This window comes from Hyperoodon ampullatus, assembly GCF_949752795.1.
Source record: "Hyperoodon ampullatus genome assembly, chromosome: 3".
NCBI classification, from domain to species: Eukaryota; Metazoa; Chordata; class Mammalia; order Artiodactyla; family Ziphiidae; genus Hyperoodon; species Hyperoodon ampullatus.
The window spans coordinates 95,056,405-95,070,836 of NC_136916.1; the positions used below are offsets into that span (position 1 = coordinate 95,056,405).

General features: G+C 56.7%; 1 protein-coding gene across 5 annotated transcripts in view; it reads right to left on the reverse strand.

Annotated features, from left to right (window-relative positions):
• Positions 1-1,457: 1,457 nt before the first annotated feature.
• The window catches only part of MAPKBP1 (mitogen-activated protein kinase binding protein 1), a gene marked incomplete at its 5' end in the record, with an annotated part of 49,043 nt that continues 36,068 nt past the window's right edge, over positions 1,458-14,432 (reverse strand). The window contains 24 exons of one of the 5 annotated variants that reach the window (XM_079700010.1): positions 1,458-1,741; positions 2,360-2,445; positions 2,885-3,481; positions 3,704-3,987; positions 4,284-4,368; positions 4,526-4,723; positions 4,845-4,990; positions 5,221-5,387; positions 5,860-6,096; positions 7,156-7,211; positions 7,416-7,552; positions 7,760-7,894; positions 8,148-8,211; positions 8,385-8,496; positions 8,607-8,682; positions 8,957-9,078; positions 9,250-9,320; positions 9,700-9,825; positions 10,094-10,185; positions 11,186-11,361; positions 11,575-11,721; positions 12,297-12,486; positions 13,279-13,439; positions 13,990-14,190. In XM_079700010.1, the coding sequence (XP_079556136.1) occupies positions 1,514-1,741; positions 2,360-2,445; positions 2,885-3,481; positions 3,704-3,987; positions 4,284-4,368; positions 4,526-4,723; positions 4,845-4,990; positions 5,221-5,387; positions 5,860-6,096; positions 7,156-7,211; positions 7,416-7,552; positions 7,760-7,894; positions 8,148-8,211; positions 8,385-8,496; positions 8,607-8,682; positions 8,957-9,078; positions 9,250-9,320; positions 9,700-9,825; positions 10,094-10,185; positions 11,186-11,361; positions 11,575-11,721; positions 12,297-12,486; positions 13,279-13,439; positions 13,990-14,190 (3,894 nt within the window). In that variant the 3' untranslated portion in view covers positions 1,458-1,513. Of the gene's footprint in view, positions 1,742-2,359; positions 2,446-2,884; positions 3,482-3,649; positions 3,988-4,283; positions 4,369-4,525; positions 4,724-4,844; positions 4,991-5,220; positions 5,388-5,859; positions 6,097-7,155; positions 7,212-7,415; positions 7,553-7,759; positions 7,895-8,147; positions 8,212-8,384; positions 8,497-8,606; positions 8,683-8,956; positions 9,079-9,249; positions 9,321-9,699; positions 9,826-10,093; positions 10,186-11,185; positions 11,362-11,574; positions 11,722-12,296; positions 12,487-13,278; positions 13,440-13,989; positions 14,191-14,432 lie in introns of all 5 variants that reach the window. The other 4 variants (XM_079700009.1, XM_079700008.1, XM_079700007.1 and 1 more) reach the window with 4 other exon arrangements.

Sequence of the window (14,432 nt, forward strand, 5' to 3'; positions counted from 1 at the left end):
GAGCCCATACGGAAATGGACTTCTGTGGCCTGGAGCTGTGGTAGAGCTGCCCTGACTTACCTGAGGCAGAGGAAGCAGTAGGGCCTAGAGACACATGTTCTTCACCCCAACTCTTCAACAAGTGCTTCACTACTTGGTCCTACTCTACTTGCCCACTGTGCCCTGGCTCCTTCCCCTCACCCCTAAAACTGCCCTTCTAATTCTAATCTGTCCCCTGACCTCTGCCACTTACCTGTCCCACCTACCACCTTTCCAGTGTGTCTCTTGGCCCCTGCTGCAGTCCCATGTGCCTCCCTCTCTTCAACCTCCAGTACCCAGTACCCCTGGGTGCCCAGCACTGCCTCTGAGGCCATCTCGCATCAGCTAGGCTGTGGACACTAAGAATCCAGATTTCAGGCTTAGTGTGTTCCTTTCCTTTTCATGTTCTGTGGTAAGAGCCAGGTTGGTGAAGCTAGGGCAGGATGTGAGAGGAAACCAGGTACACATCAGCCAGCCAAATGCTCTAGCAATGAACACTCAACGTGTGTGTGTGTGCGTGTGTGTGCGTGTGTGCGTGTGCGTGTGTGTGTGTGTGTGTAGATTTCACCTGTGGCCAAGGTCCTTAGAAGGTGGGCCAGCGCCCTGTAAACTATGAGGGAAGTTCCAACACAGGCTTCTGACTGACCATCACTCAGGATGCAGGGAGAAGGTGGCCTCGGCTCCAGGAGCCTACTGGGGACCAGGGCTGGAGGACAGGGAAGGCCAAGGGGCTGAGGGAAGGAGGCCAGGGCTTCATGTTTGCCCAGCAGAGGGCTTTACTGTCCTGCAGCAACGTCCCACAGCTGGCTCCACAGTTCCGGCCAGGAGAGAGGGGGCACAGGAAGAGACGATGCTAGGGTTCTCTTGGAGGGGGAACGGGAGTGGAATGTGGCGACTCGGGCCTTGGATGGCTGGGAGTGCTCCAGAGGGCCAGAGGGCTCTGCCTTTCTGAACTGCCAGCAAGTGGGGAAAACAACCCCTGCTCTGGCAGCCAGGGGAGTGCAGCTGGTATTGGGGGGGGGGGGAGTGGAGGTAGAGGTGAAGCTCCGTTGTTGGCTAAAGGGCATGGATACCAGATCACCTCTCACCTCTACCCCACTGAATACCCTGTGTGTGCTCCACTCCAGGGAGCTGATCCCTGCAGTAATTTCAAATGGCTTCTCAGAAGGGAGGGCCAGCCTTTCCCGATTTCCCCCAAATGAGGCAGGCTGTCCTCCTACTCCTCACAGCACCAAGATGACAAAGGCCCAAGACCTACCCCTGCGTGAGCCACTGGAGGGGCTGTGGAGGCAGGAGTTCCAAGAAAGTGAGGCAACAGTCAGGGAAATAAATTAATAAATACAGGGACCCCATGAGGAACAGCTGGGAAAGCTGCTTCCCCTCTGAGCACTGATCCCTGCTATCCACTCCAAGCAACCCCACAGGTTTTGGTGAGTGGAGGAGGGGCTGCAGTTTGGAATCGAGGGAGCATTCACTTGGGACAGGCTTCTGGAACTCAAAGTCTGCGTTCCATGCGCCGCTCCACGGCTCGAAGCAGCAGCTCTGAGTATTGCTCCAGCAGGGCCTGTGTCTGCTCGGCGCCCGCGGCCCCAGGGCTCCCGCCTGGGCTGGACAACACAGCCCCAGCCAGGGCCTCTAGCTCCTGCCGCACGGAGGAGAAGGTGTTTCTGAGGAGCTGGGTGATGCGACTTTGCTCTGCTGAGGGTGTCTTGCAGCTGGCCACCTGCAACAGGACCCCAGAAGTGAGGTGGAGGAACAGTGGAGGGGACTGTCAATGGATGTAGAAAAGGGAGGGGCCCTGCCGGCGTCCAGCCTGCCCCAAAGAAGGGACTGCAGGCCCTGCTAGGTGTGGCGGGAAGTTCCACACTCCAAGACCAGCAAGTATGACCAGAGGCTAGGGGATGGAGGCAGACCCTGGGGGTGACTGTCAGATCTGGAACCATCTACATCTTGTTAGCAACTCCTCTTTCAAATCTTGGCCCCTGCTGGACTATCCCCTATGTTTAGGGTGGCCAAGTCAGTTTTGAATATGAAAAGGGATACTATTAATAATTATACTTGGACAACAGGCATAAGCTGCATGGTCCTAAGCAAACTAGGACATGTGGGCTCTCTACACCTCACCCTCCTGTCTGAGGATGTCTCCAGCTGTTAGCCAGAAATGACCCATACGTGCTCAGTTCACGAGGCCTGGCCTGGCTTCTAACCCACTCACCTATTCAGAATGTTCTTAATTGCTCCACCCACCCATCGGTGGAAGAGCCTTATCATTATGTTCCGGATACTCAGCTAGCACTCCTGACCTGCTCTGTCTTCCCGCCGGGGGGTACCCAACACGTACCAAGTGGTAGAGCTGCATGGCCTGGCGCAAACTGCCCTGAAGCTCTGCCACAAGCTGTTCGCACTGCTCCAGGCTCACGGCTGGTTCTGGGAGGGACAGACAGCTCAGTAAGGCCCAGCAAAGCTGCCCCTTCAGGCCTCCCCACCCAGGGGTCACTCAGAGGAAGAGAGGCCTACCCCCACCCCACCCAGCATCGCACACCCTCAGTCACTTCCTCTTGCCTCCTTCCTTCCCGACACCCTCCCAACACCACCCAGGAAACAAGGTCCAGAGGAAAGGGCCAGCTCCAGCCCCAGTCCCAGGGGCCGGAAGGCACTGAAGGGGCAAGTGGGTCATAGGGAGATCATGAAGGTCGGCAGGAGTGTCTCACCATCAGGGGTGTGACTTAATGGAACGAAACAGGAGCAGACAGGACGAAATACGCCAGAGGCTGGACGCACAGAAATGGGATGGAGCCAGAGACTGGCCAACAGACACGGGAGAGAGAGGACGGGGCAGGATATGAGAGCTGGGAGCTGTGCGCACCTGAGTCCCGGCTCCGGGCTGCCCCCGGCCTGGTGCGTTCCACAGGGCTGGGAGTCTTCTCAGGGGGTGGGGACTGCAGGTTCTCAGGGCCTCGGAGGAGGCTGCTGACCGGCAGCTGCTGGGCACGGGGACTGTTGGGCCCAGGCTGAGCCTGGCCCTCGGTCCTAGGCTTGGGAGTGGCACCCTCCCCCAAACAGGCCCGCCTCTCAGATGTACTGTGAGCTTTCGCTAGGCCTGCTGGGGGGCCAGGCTGTTCTGCCTCACCAAGGGCCTGGCCCTTGGTGGCAGGTGAGAATGTGGCCAGGGTAGGGCGATCAGGCAGTGGCTTTGGGATATCCAGGACCAGGTGAGCCCGGCTGGGCAGGGCCAGCTTGCTGAGTGGCGAGACTCGGATGGGGGCAGGAGCTTGAGGTTCGGCAGCCAGGCCCAGGTTCTCCCCAACAGAGATGCTGCGGGATATCTTGGCCATGGAACTGGTGGTGGGGTTCTGGTAGGAGTGGGGCTGAGACAGACGGCTGTCAGCTTGGGGCAGGGAACACAGGCGCCCCTGGGCCTCCGTCTCCTGAAAGAGCAACGGGCCTGGTGGAGGGGCCCCATCTGCAGGGGAGACAGAGACATACACAGGTCAGGTGGTGAGGACAGCGTCCCGGGTGCTAAGGCTCAACTCTCCAGGAGCTGCTCTGCCCTGCACATACCCACTAAGGGGTTCCCACTGGCAACCACAGTGACACATCAGGGCCACGTGAGGCCACCTTCCTCTAGCACGCCCACGGGCTCCACGCTCCCCACACCTAGAGCTGAGCCCCCCAGGCTCCTCACCCTGTGGCACCAGACTCTGCACTGACTGGGCTTTCTGGAGTCCACCTGAGGCGCTGGCTGTGGCCACTCTCTTGGGGGCCCAGCTACTGTCCGGGTTGAGACGGCGTCGTGGCAACAGCACAGGGGCTGCCTGCTGGGGGCCAGGGTTCCCAAGGGAAGGCCCCGCCTCCGGGGGTGCTCCTGGAGGATTGGCACCACTGCCTCTCAGCTGCTCGCCAGAAGCCTGCGGCACCTGGGCTGGCCTCGATGTCATTGCCAGGCTTGAGGAAGATGGGGATGGTTCCCTAGGGAGGAAATGTGGAAGAAGGCCCAGAGAAGGCTCAGGGCTCCTCCCTGCCAAGACGGGGAGAAGCTCTCACAGCACTAGAGAGGCACTAGGAGAGAAGGGCGGGCACAAAGCCAGCCAGGACAGCTGTCCCAAAACTTGGAGTGCACAATGCTGCTGGGCATGGAAGACAGAGCCTTGGAGAGAAGAGGGCTGCAGGCTGCCCCAGGCGCAGGGCTGACCCTATTGGGAGCACTGCAAGGTTAGGAGAGCTGGAGCTCCTTGTAGGAAAGTGAGCTGCTGTGGGGACAGTACCTGAGTGAGGGGCTCTGCACTTGCAACAGGAATCGTGAGGAGATGCTCCGAGACTCTGTCCGCTCTGGTACCCGGACTGGGCCCCCTGCCAGGGTGACAGAAATCAGGGACTGAAGCAAGCTCTTGCCCAGACTCTGCCTCCCCTAGAAGGCAGCCCCCGGGCATGGCCTGCCCTTGGACCCTCCCTCTCATCGGGGCAAGGAGGAAAGAAGGGTAGATTGTGGTGACCAATGTGACCACACCTGGAGCAGCCCCATTGGCCAGAGTCTCAAAGTGCTGTTTTAGAAACTGCTCCTGGTCCGGGGTATGGGGGCTGCCTTCCTGCACCCCGTAGGGGCCAGTGCCTCCCTCCTCTTCCTCCTCTTCCTCATCACCCTCGGCTGGCTCTTCAAGGTCTGAGGAAATGCCATCCACACTCAGGGGCTCCGTGCTCTCGGAGTCTGGATGTGGGGGAGGGGGAGAGAAGCATCACACTGCACCCCTCTGTCGCCAGAGCCTCCAATCCCACCTCAGTCCACTGACCCACGTGGTCCCGGCCCTCCCTCAGGGCTGCAGCCCCACCTTCATTGGGATGCTCAGGGCTGGAAAGGCGACTGCTGCTGAAGTCCACGGAGCAGGCACTGTCAGGGCTGTGCTTCTCTGAGCCCCTGCTGCCGGCATACACTCTTCCCAGGGTCCCTCGGGCTGGTGCCTGCACCTGGAACTCACTGCCAGAAAGGCCAAGAGGGGAGAGAGGAGGCAGTGAGCAATGGTGAGCAGCAGCCCCACTGGACCCCTGCCTTCCTTCTGCCCCACCCGTGAGCAGGACTGGGGATGAGGCAGTGGTGGACAAGCCCTGAGTGCCTGGGGCCAGCCCCCCACGCAAATACAGAACCCTCGGAGGGAAGGGAAGAAGAGGCGGGTGGTGCATGGCCCCAGAAGTCTGCAGGACCCTTGCCTGGTATCCAGGGTGGGGCTGTCACTCGGCTCCGGGTAGACAATACCGTCTTCGATGGGTGTAGGCTCCAGTTCTTGGGCAAAGACCCCTTCATCTTGGGACAACAGTCGGATAATGTGGGGGCAGGAACAGGGTTGGGAAGCCTGAGGCCGGGGGCGCTTTTCATTCTGGAAACACACAAAGGGAAACACACATTCTGGAAACATCACTGGGGTTGCTGACATGAGTGAGGGTCTGGGAGAGGAGGTGGAGGTGGGCAAGGATCCAGTGGGCACCAATTCTGGGGGAAGCTCTGACTCTGAGGACAGACACCGAAAAGCCAGGCTGGGTTCCAACTAGCGTTCTTGAGCTTCTGGAAGAACTACATTAGCACTCTGGAATGCCAACCTCCAGCCACCACTTCATATCATGAGCCCTCCAAGGAACCCAGCCCAGGACAAAGGCTACCCTTTGCTTCTGCACCCCAAGCACCGTACCGCACAGCCCAGCCAGCCCCACCTGACTTTGCAGCTCAGGTTACCCATGTCCCACAGAGGCAGAGCAAGCACAGCTGGACCAATGCTCAGGCCCCAGCTGTTGGCAGAAGGCTGGCTAAAGCTGCTTGGAGATCTCTAGTTTGCTGGGAGAAAATGGGCTCACCTGGCTAGCATGTGAGGTCTCAGGGGCCTGCCGACCATGCTTCCCAGGACCTGAAGGGCTCACAGCCAGAGAGTCCTGGCTAGGGCCCCGAGGACTTGGGGCCAGCGCCTCCAGCTGCCGCAGGTCCAGCATGGAGCGAACACTCAGCTCCACGCCTGGCTGAGCCCAGCGCCCCCTTCTTCTGGGTCCTTGGTTGGCTGCAGGAGCTGGATCCAGGAACTCCTCTGTCTCCTGTGCCTGGTGTGGGGAGGGGGTGGGAGAGGAATAACAGTAACAATCACACAACAGTCTTAGCAAACACTCACATGTCACCTACTATGTGCCAGGCACTTTACACGTATTAGTTCATTTAATCCTCACAACCACCTTATGAAGGAGGTACTACCATTCGCCTCACATGTACAGATGGGAAAACTGAAGCACAGAGGCCTTAAGTAACCTGTCCAAGTCCCACAGACAGTCTGCCTGCAGGTTACAGCTCAGGTAGTCTGGCTCCAGGGTTCAGGGTCTCAGCTTCACTCTGTGTCCTGTCCTAGAGGACCTTCTGGTCTTCGTCTTCACCGGTGTCATGGACACCTCAGAGCTGGGAGTCTCTAAGAGGCCCCCACTCTGAGGACAGCCCCAAGTCCATTCACAGCACCAAGGACAAACCAATGGCCCCAGCCTGAGACACATGGCCTGGTCAGAAGGCACCAGACACCACACCACCATCATCCCATGAAACTGCTGCTGACGATGAAAGGTACTGGAGCTTGAAACCCTGACGTGGGACAAGGGAAGGCTGGGCAGCGTCTGCAAGCCTTCATCCTCCTCCCGGCCACCCTGAAATTGCCACTCAGCTATTGGTCCTCTTAAGGCCTTTTCCCTCTAACTCTTCTGGAAGTTCTGAGCTTATCTCTTCACCTGCGTCTTTAGAACTACAGTTTCTCCAGACTTCAGTTCTTTGACCCTTTGACTTTCTTGAAATTTCCTTGTAACCATTCAGCTTAGACCCCTTTTCTACTCCCCACCTCAACATGTTCTTTGTTTACTCCCAGGCCCCCAGGGGGCTGAACAAGCTGAGTACTTCCCCTAGTGGTGACTAATCCTTGCAGGCCACAGGGAGGAAATACGTAGACTTCGTCACCCCTCACCTGGAACCAGCCCAGGGGCTCGAGCTCCCCTTCCTTGGACACAAGGGGTGGAGCACGTGGGCGGACCCCATGCCCAAATGCCTCCCCAGGTGCAGAGAGCCCTGCTTTCACCATCCTTCACTTCTTGTAACCTTGCAAGGACATTTTAATGATGGTGACTCACCCGACTCATCTCCCAGTGGGACAGGCTTCGGGGCAGGGCAGCGCTGGGCACCGAGGCTAGACAGAGACCGGCAGTCAGAGAGATTTTCGCGTCCACCCACCGTGCAGCGCTGGTCCCACAGCAGCCCACACCCTACGAGGCTACGACAATGCTCCAGTTTCCTCAGCTCACACTGCTCTCACCCCCGCAGCCCCCGAAAGGGCACATCCAGCCACTGCACCAACTGGTGCCTGTCTGGCCCACATCAGACTTCCACAGACCTGGCTCTTTCTTGGTACCCTTGGCAAGGATGGGCAGAGCTGGAAGTTCTTCTTCTTCAGTGCCCTCGTCTTCTCCCTCCTTGTCACTGTCTGATGACAGAGCTAGTCCAGGAGATAGCATCGATGGGGCCTCGTGCCTGAGTCCAAGACAAGGAAGGTCAGGGGGAGGGGAGACTCAATAGGGAAAGAGGCCAATGTCTTGGGTGTTCGCGTGGGAAACAGGTATTGGGAGATACAGAGTTTCTGAATGGCGGGTCCAGAGCAAGGAGGAGGAGCCGTGCCACCACAGTGAGCAGTCTGGGTGCCCACCCACCACTTGTCCATACCCCACACTCTGTTCTCACCGGTTGGGTCCAGCAGCCCTCTGGGGAGAGGATGGTCCTTGCTGCTTGCCCCCTCGCTGATGCTGGCGCAGCTCGGCCAGACGCTGCCTCATGCTGATGGTCATCTCAGAGCTCAGGCGCCACACAAATATGCAGCTGGGGTAGAGCCACAGAGGTGGGTGAGGGAGAAGTAGGTAGGTAGGTCTCTGTGGGTGGCAACACCTCTAGTACCCCTTTCTCCACAGGCTGGCAAGGAGACCAGAGCCACCCTCCAGTGCCAGGTCAGGCCCAGTCAAGAAATATCCCTGTTCAGCCCTACTTCCCAAGACATCACTGAGTTGAAGAGAGGGGAGGGACAGGGTGTGTTTGAGGAAGAATCTGTGTCTCAGGGAAGCTGGCTTCTGCTCACCTGTCCCCTGACACGGAGATGAGATGTTTGCAGTCGTTACTAAATTTCATGCCAGTGACAATCTCTGTGAAGAACAAAGAATATGGCCTATGAGCCCCCCTGAAGTCACAGCCAAGTGTCTGTCCCAACACAGGGGGGGTTAGCTAGAGGGGAGGGACAGACAGTTCTGCTGGGACCCAGGAAACTAAAGGAAGAAAGAGGAAAGTTCCAGGGGGAAAGTATCAGGGCTACACTCACCTGAGTGGCCAAACATGGTAGCCACACACTCGCCTGAGGAGAAGTCAAAAATGGAAAGGTTCTTGTCGGAACAGCTGGTAGCAATGTAGATCCCTGAGGGGTCTGTCTGCACCTGAGGAGTGGGACATACAGCTGGACGAGGACAGGAAGCACCAGTCTCTCTCCACCCAGCACCCCGTTCTCCCATTCTCTAGCCCAGCACCCATCCTACTGGGCCCTTACCTTAATCAGAGTGCCATCCTCACCCTGCGACCCTTTAAACAGCTTCTTCTGCTTCCCGCTGCTGATGTTAAAGATCCTGTGAAGAAACACACTCATTCACATGAGGAGGAGGTCATGGTCACTTGGGTGGCAGCAAAGCCAGCATTCACCCGCAGCTCTGTTCTCTCTGGAAGCCACTCCCCAACACCAAAGGGGCTACCACCTCTTGGGTGAGGCAAAGTGCTCATTCTGTAGGCTCAAGGGGGCACAAAGTCCTGGACAAAAAGATAGACACAGGACTGAGCTGCCTAGAGCTGACCCCCTTGGGCATGAAGGAATGTGGTCAGATGGCCTGAGAAAGGGATGCCCACCGAATATTTCGATCCTGGCAGCCGATGGCTGTGTACTTCCAGCTGGGCTCCACATCCATGTCATAGAGGGTCGTCTTCCGTACCACGTGGTGTGTCCGTGTAAACTGTACTCCATCTCCAGACTGCAGGGGTGGAGCATGAGGGCAGACCCCACGCCCAAATGCCTCACCAGACCCAGAGAGCCTTGCTTTTGCCGCCCTTCACCTCTCGTAACCTCAGGTAGGGGAATCGTAGCGACCCCATGCCCCACCCACAAACCCACTGCCCCATTCAGGGACACCCAGTAACCTCACCTTCTGTGCAGTGCGGAAGTAGATGCTCTTGTCTGCTCCACAGCTTATCATGCGGACTTGCCCATCGCTGGCTATGGAGGAAAGGGGCCTAGCTGTTCCCACTGCTCTCACCACAAGCAGGCCAGCCTTCCCTCGGCTTCCCTCCCCATGTTCCCTCTATGGAGCTACTCTACAAGGCTGAGACAACCAATTACATCAGGATGCTTCCCTCCAAACCTAGGCCTTCCTTTCTCCCCATTCTCAGCCAACCTGGTTGCTCAGGGTCCCCTGGACTAAGAGTCTATATTCCACCTGTCTTCCCATCCAGCCCCGGGCCGGCCAGCTGCTGTCCCACATGCCACTGTGACGGGCGTACCCTTCCCATAGAGGCAGGACGCAGGTGGCAGTTGGGGGGGCAGGGGAGATGTCAGTAGTAAGCGGAAGAATGTATCTCAATTGCGCTGCCCCTACCTGCAAACTTGACAGCTGTGATGGAGGATGAGTGCTCGTCCAACGTCTGCTGTAGGCTGTACTCCCGTCCAGCATCCAACACGTGGATCAGCCGGTCCCGGCTCGCTGATGCTAGGAGCTTCAGACCTGGGATTGGAAGAACTCCATCAGCCCACGAGTGCCCAGAGCAGGCCCCTATCTGGGTCGAGCAAAAAGGAACTGAGCCCCATATCCCTAAGCCAAGAGAACCACAGAGAAGGGATAGAGCTGTCCTCCTCTAAACCTGTAATGACACCAAATGAGTCAAAGGATTTTCAGTCCCACATCCAACAGCCAGGATAGATGTTAAGTGGCACTAGCAGGATTGGAGGAGCTCTGTGCCATTCTGGGCTGGGTACCAGGCATCCCTCTTTACCTGTGTCCGGCTTAGAGTACTCCAGGCATAGAATTTCTGAGTCATGGGCCTCCACCTTCAGCATCTCATTTAGGGACTGTAGTTCGTGCACCCTGCAAAGATGAGGAGAGGAGGGAGGGGGTCACTGCCAGGCTGTAGGAGGAGAGACTCACTCCGCTTCCTCTGCTACATCTTCTCCCCTGACCTTTTTTTTTTTTTTTTTTTTTTTGCGGTACGCGGGCCTCTCACTGTTGTGGCCTCTCCCATTGTGGAGCACAGGCTCCGGACGCGCAGGCTCAGCGGCCATGGCTCACAGGCCCAGCCACTCCGCAGCATGTGGGATCCTCCCGGACCAGGGCACGAACCCATGTCCCCTGCATCGGCAGGCAGACTCTCAACCACTGCGCCACCAGGGAAGCCCTCCCCTGACCTTTTTGAAAGCTTATTTTTTTATTTTTGAACTTTCAGGTTAGAGAAAAGTTGCAATGAGTACAGAGGGTTTCCATATTTCCCTTACCCAGCTTTCCCTAATGTTAACGCCTTACATAACAACAGTCCAGTTGCCAGAACCAGGAAATTGACGTTGGTACAATAGTATGAACTAAAGGCTATATTTGAATTTCACCAGTTTTGCCACATCCTTTTTCTGGATCCAGGATCCTACCCAGAGCCCAGACTGCATTGAGTTGTTATTTCTCTTCAGTCTCCTGTCTGTAACAGTTCTTCAGTCTTTGCTTACCTTTCGTAAACTTGACACTTTGGAAGAGTACTGATGCTCTGTCATACGTACCTCAGTCTGAGTTGGTCTGTTGTTTTCTCATGACAGGACTGAGTTTTCTACATTTTTGGCAAGAATACCACAGAAAAAATGCTATGTCCTTCTTAGTGCACCATTATGGGCTTTGTGATGTTGATATGAGGATGTTAAGCCTGATTACTTGATTAGGATGGTTTCTGCTGGGCTTCTTCACTATAATTATCCTTCCCTTGTATATGAATAACTTTTCCCCAATCTTTTAGAGCCAAACTTTTCAAAAGCTCTATCCCTGCGGACTAACTCCCCCAGCCCAGACCATGAGAGGCAGGCAGTACCCATTCCAGACCTGGCATTACCTGAGTGTGCCCACACGGTCCCCTGAAGCGAGATGCTGTCCGTTGGGGCTGATACACACAGAGCGAATGCCCACTCGGGGATCCATCAGGGACCCATCAGCTTTGTCTCCCCCGGGCAGCTCAGTGTCCAGCAGGGCCTGAGTGTTCCCATCCACATAGATGATCTTAATGAGGTCCTAGTGGAGCAGGTCAGGAGAAGTGGATAAGGCAGGCCTGACCCAGTACAGAGGCAAGGGGAGAGGAATGCTGGACAAGACAAAGCCTTGGCTCGCAGGGGCCGGCCAAATAAGAGGTGGAAGATCAAGGTCTGGGGACCCAGCTCCTGAGAAGGTGGTGTGAAGGCGAAGGAACGTGGGTGCTAGGCATGGAGTGGGGGCCCCATGGCTCACATTGCTGAGGATGTTTCGGTGCAGGGTGGAGCCATGCACCCCAGAGCTCTCTGTGTTCCACAGGCGGATAGTGTTGTCAGAAGAACAGGTGATAAAGGAACTGGGGGGCAGGCAGGCCTGGTTACTGTCCTTCACTTCGGGGTAGACCTGAAGGGGCAGAGGGAACGAAGTCAGAGCTCCAATTAGGGAGAGTCCCGTGCCTGCCCACGGAGATGGAAGGCAATGACATTAGGAGCTGATGCTGGCCAAGGCTTAGCCCCACTGTCTGTCACATGGTAAGCAAGCCGTAACTACTAGACACTCTTCAAATCACTGCGGGAAAGCACATTAACCAAGCCTCTACCATATACCAGGCACTCTTCTATGTTTCCCACTCACATTATTTTACTTAATTCTTAAAACAATTAGGTGAATCAGGTACATCATTTCACCACTGAGGAAATGAGGCTCGGTCAAGTTCAGTAACTCGTCCAAGATCACCCAGCCCAGGACAAGGCAAAGCTAAGGATGCACGGGGACACACTGGAAGAAGCCTGAGACATATAAGCGCTAAAATTCAAGCTCAACCCTCAGGACCCATCTGAAGGTATGTGGACACACAGGGATGTTGCTGGAGAAATGAGGAGGCAGCGGGAACATAACGTTCTACCTGGGGATCCCCACTTTCTGTCCTCACAATGGTGTCCCGGCAAACCGGGTCAGTCTCGAGTCAGCCCACCTACCTCCACACTCCAGACGCAGGAGGAATGATACAGAGCCGAGTACACCTTGCCCACTTTCTTGGGGTCCCTCACGTCCCAAACATAAATGCTGTGGTCGTTGTATACACAAGACAGCCACTGATTAGTAGGATCAAAGGTCAAGGCAATGGTGTCTGGATACCTGGCATTCGCCACTCCAGAGAAGAGGCGACTGTGAGGAAGAGGACAGATCAAACTGGTGAGTGAGGAGCTGACGGAATGAGGGATTGAGGGGAATGAAAACAGAAGCCCCCCCACAAAGGAAGGAGCCGAGCGCGGGAGCCCTCTCCAGACCCGCAGGTTTGGAAGCAGCTGCTTGAGAGGAAAAAGCTGCCTCTGACAGCTCTCAGCTAGGAGCTGACCCAGCACTAGCTGCTGGGCCAGGGTGCTCTCCTGATGAACACAAACGAGGTCACAGAACACCAACGTGAGACAAGGTAACTCTGCGGTCATGACGGAGTGAAACAAAAACAAGACCACTCTGTAGTGGTGTCTGAGACAGATGAAAACAAGATCACTGTACAAACCACAAAAATGACCAAACATCACCGTTTTCCACCTTTCAGGACTGACTGCAACTTCTTTACCAATTACAGCTTTAGCTCCATACCTTTCCTTCCACCTTTCAAATAAAATTAAATGTCCAATTGTAGAACTGCCCCCACTTCCTCACAGCACCCAACCAGAGCAAAACTTCAGTCCCTGGAACCAATCCTAAAATCATCTAACACAAGCCCAAATCTGACACTAAGCCCCTCCTAACGCCTACACACTGAGACACTACTCCATGGTCCCCCACAGTGCGCTGTGTACCAATAAAGCCACATTTGTGTCTGTGCAGAGATGTTCCTGTAATCTTTGGGGGTATTGATACACCCTTCATCTTAATCTCTGAAGCACAGGCAAGGAAGGCTGGCTGTGGAGTAAGGCTTTGAAATGGAGGCAGGGGGCCCACACAGCTCACCTGGCCTCTGTGACACTGGCAATGTCTGTCCCCAGGGCATGGGGCCGGGGCAGGGTGCTGAGGAAGTGCAGGTTAGAGGGGTTGAAGAGGCGCACGGTGCCATCAGCGCAGCCACAGAAGATGTAGTCCTGGCTCACAGAGATGCAGTGGGCCACGGTGGTCTGCAGGCAGAGGGGCTCAAGTCAGTATGGCCACCCGCTCCACCCCTCCTCAACAGTCACCTGCCAAGAGGAGACACCAGCCAAGGCAGGAGGCGAGGGGAAAGCAGCCCAGCTGCTCTGGCCCGAGCCCCTCAGCTGTTATCTAGAGACGACCCACCCTCCAGCAGCAGGTGGCCGAGGGCTCACAGCCATGTGCAGATGGGGGATGGGAGTCCGGGAGCCTTCTAAGGCACTAGAGGTTTTGGCAAAGAGGACAAAATAGGAAAAGCCCAGCAAAGAGAAAGGAACAGCATGAGAAAGAGAGGAGAGTCTAGCACCACTTACTCTGAAGCTGTCTGTGTTCTGAGCAGAAGAGGAAAGCAGGGAAAGAAAGACAGAAAGAGCAGGGAGGAGGCAGTTACACAGATCTGCTCGGGCTGGAACTGGGCCAAGCTCTGGCTCCCTCAGGCCTCTTCCTCCTGGGGTCCCCTCTTGCACGCAGGGCCCAGCCCCTGTACGGACAGTCCTCCCCTGAGCTGAGACGCAGGCAGCCCCCACCCACCCCACCCACCGGGACAGAGGTACTTACTCTCAGCTCCACCCACTTATCCAAGAGCCTCCGATCACTGAACTCGCACAGCAGCCCTGAGGATGTGATGCAGAAGGTGCTGTCCGCCTTCCTGCCTCGGCCACAGGCCACGTCGGTGAACAGGTTGTTCCGCAGCTCCCCCAGCAGCCCGGAGCGGCCCAGCAGGGGCACGGTGGCATTCACCTGCAGAGACGGGACACTGTCACCCACCCATCGCCCCGGGGCTGCCCTGGAAACCAGGCCCTGGGGAGAGGGAGGGAGGAGGTGCAGCAAGGCTCCCTTGCCCTCTGAGACTACCCCTCAGCCCAGACAGCATTTGGCTCATCCAGAACTTCTGGATGGCTGTTGAGAAAGCAGAGGGGCCCAAGGGGAGCAGTCTCCTGGGGTGGACTGAGTAGACCCTGGCCCTGGGGGCTACTTCCAGC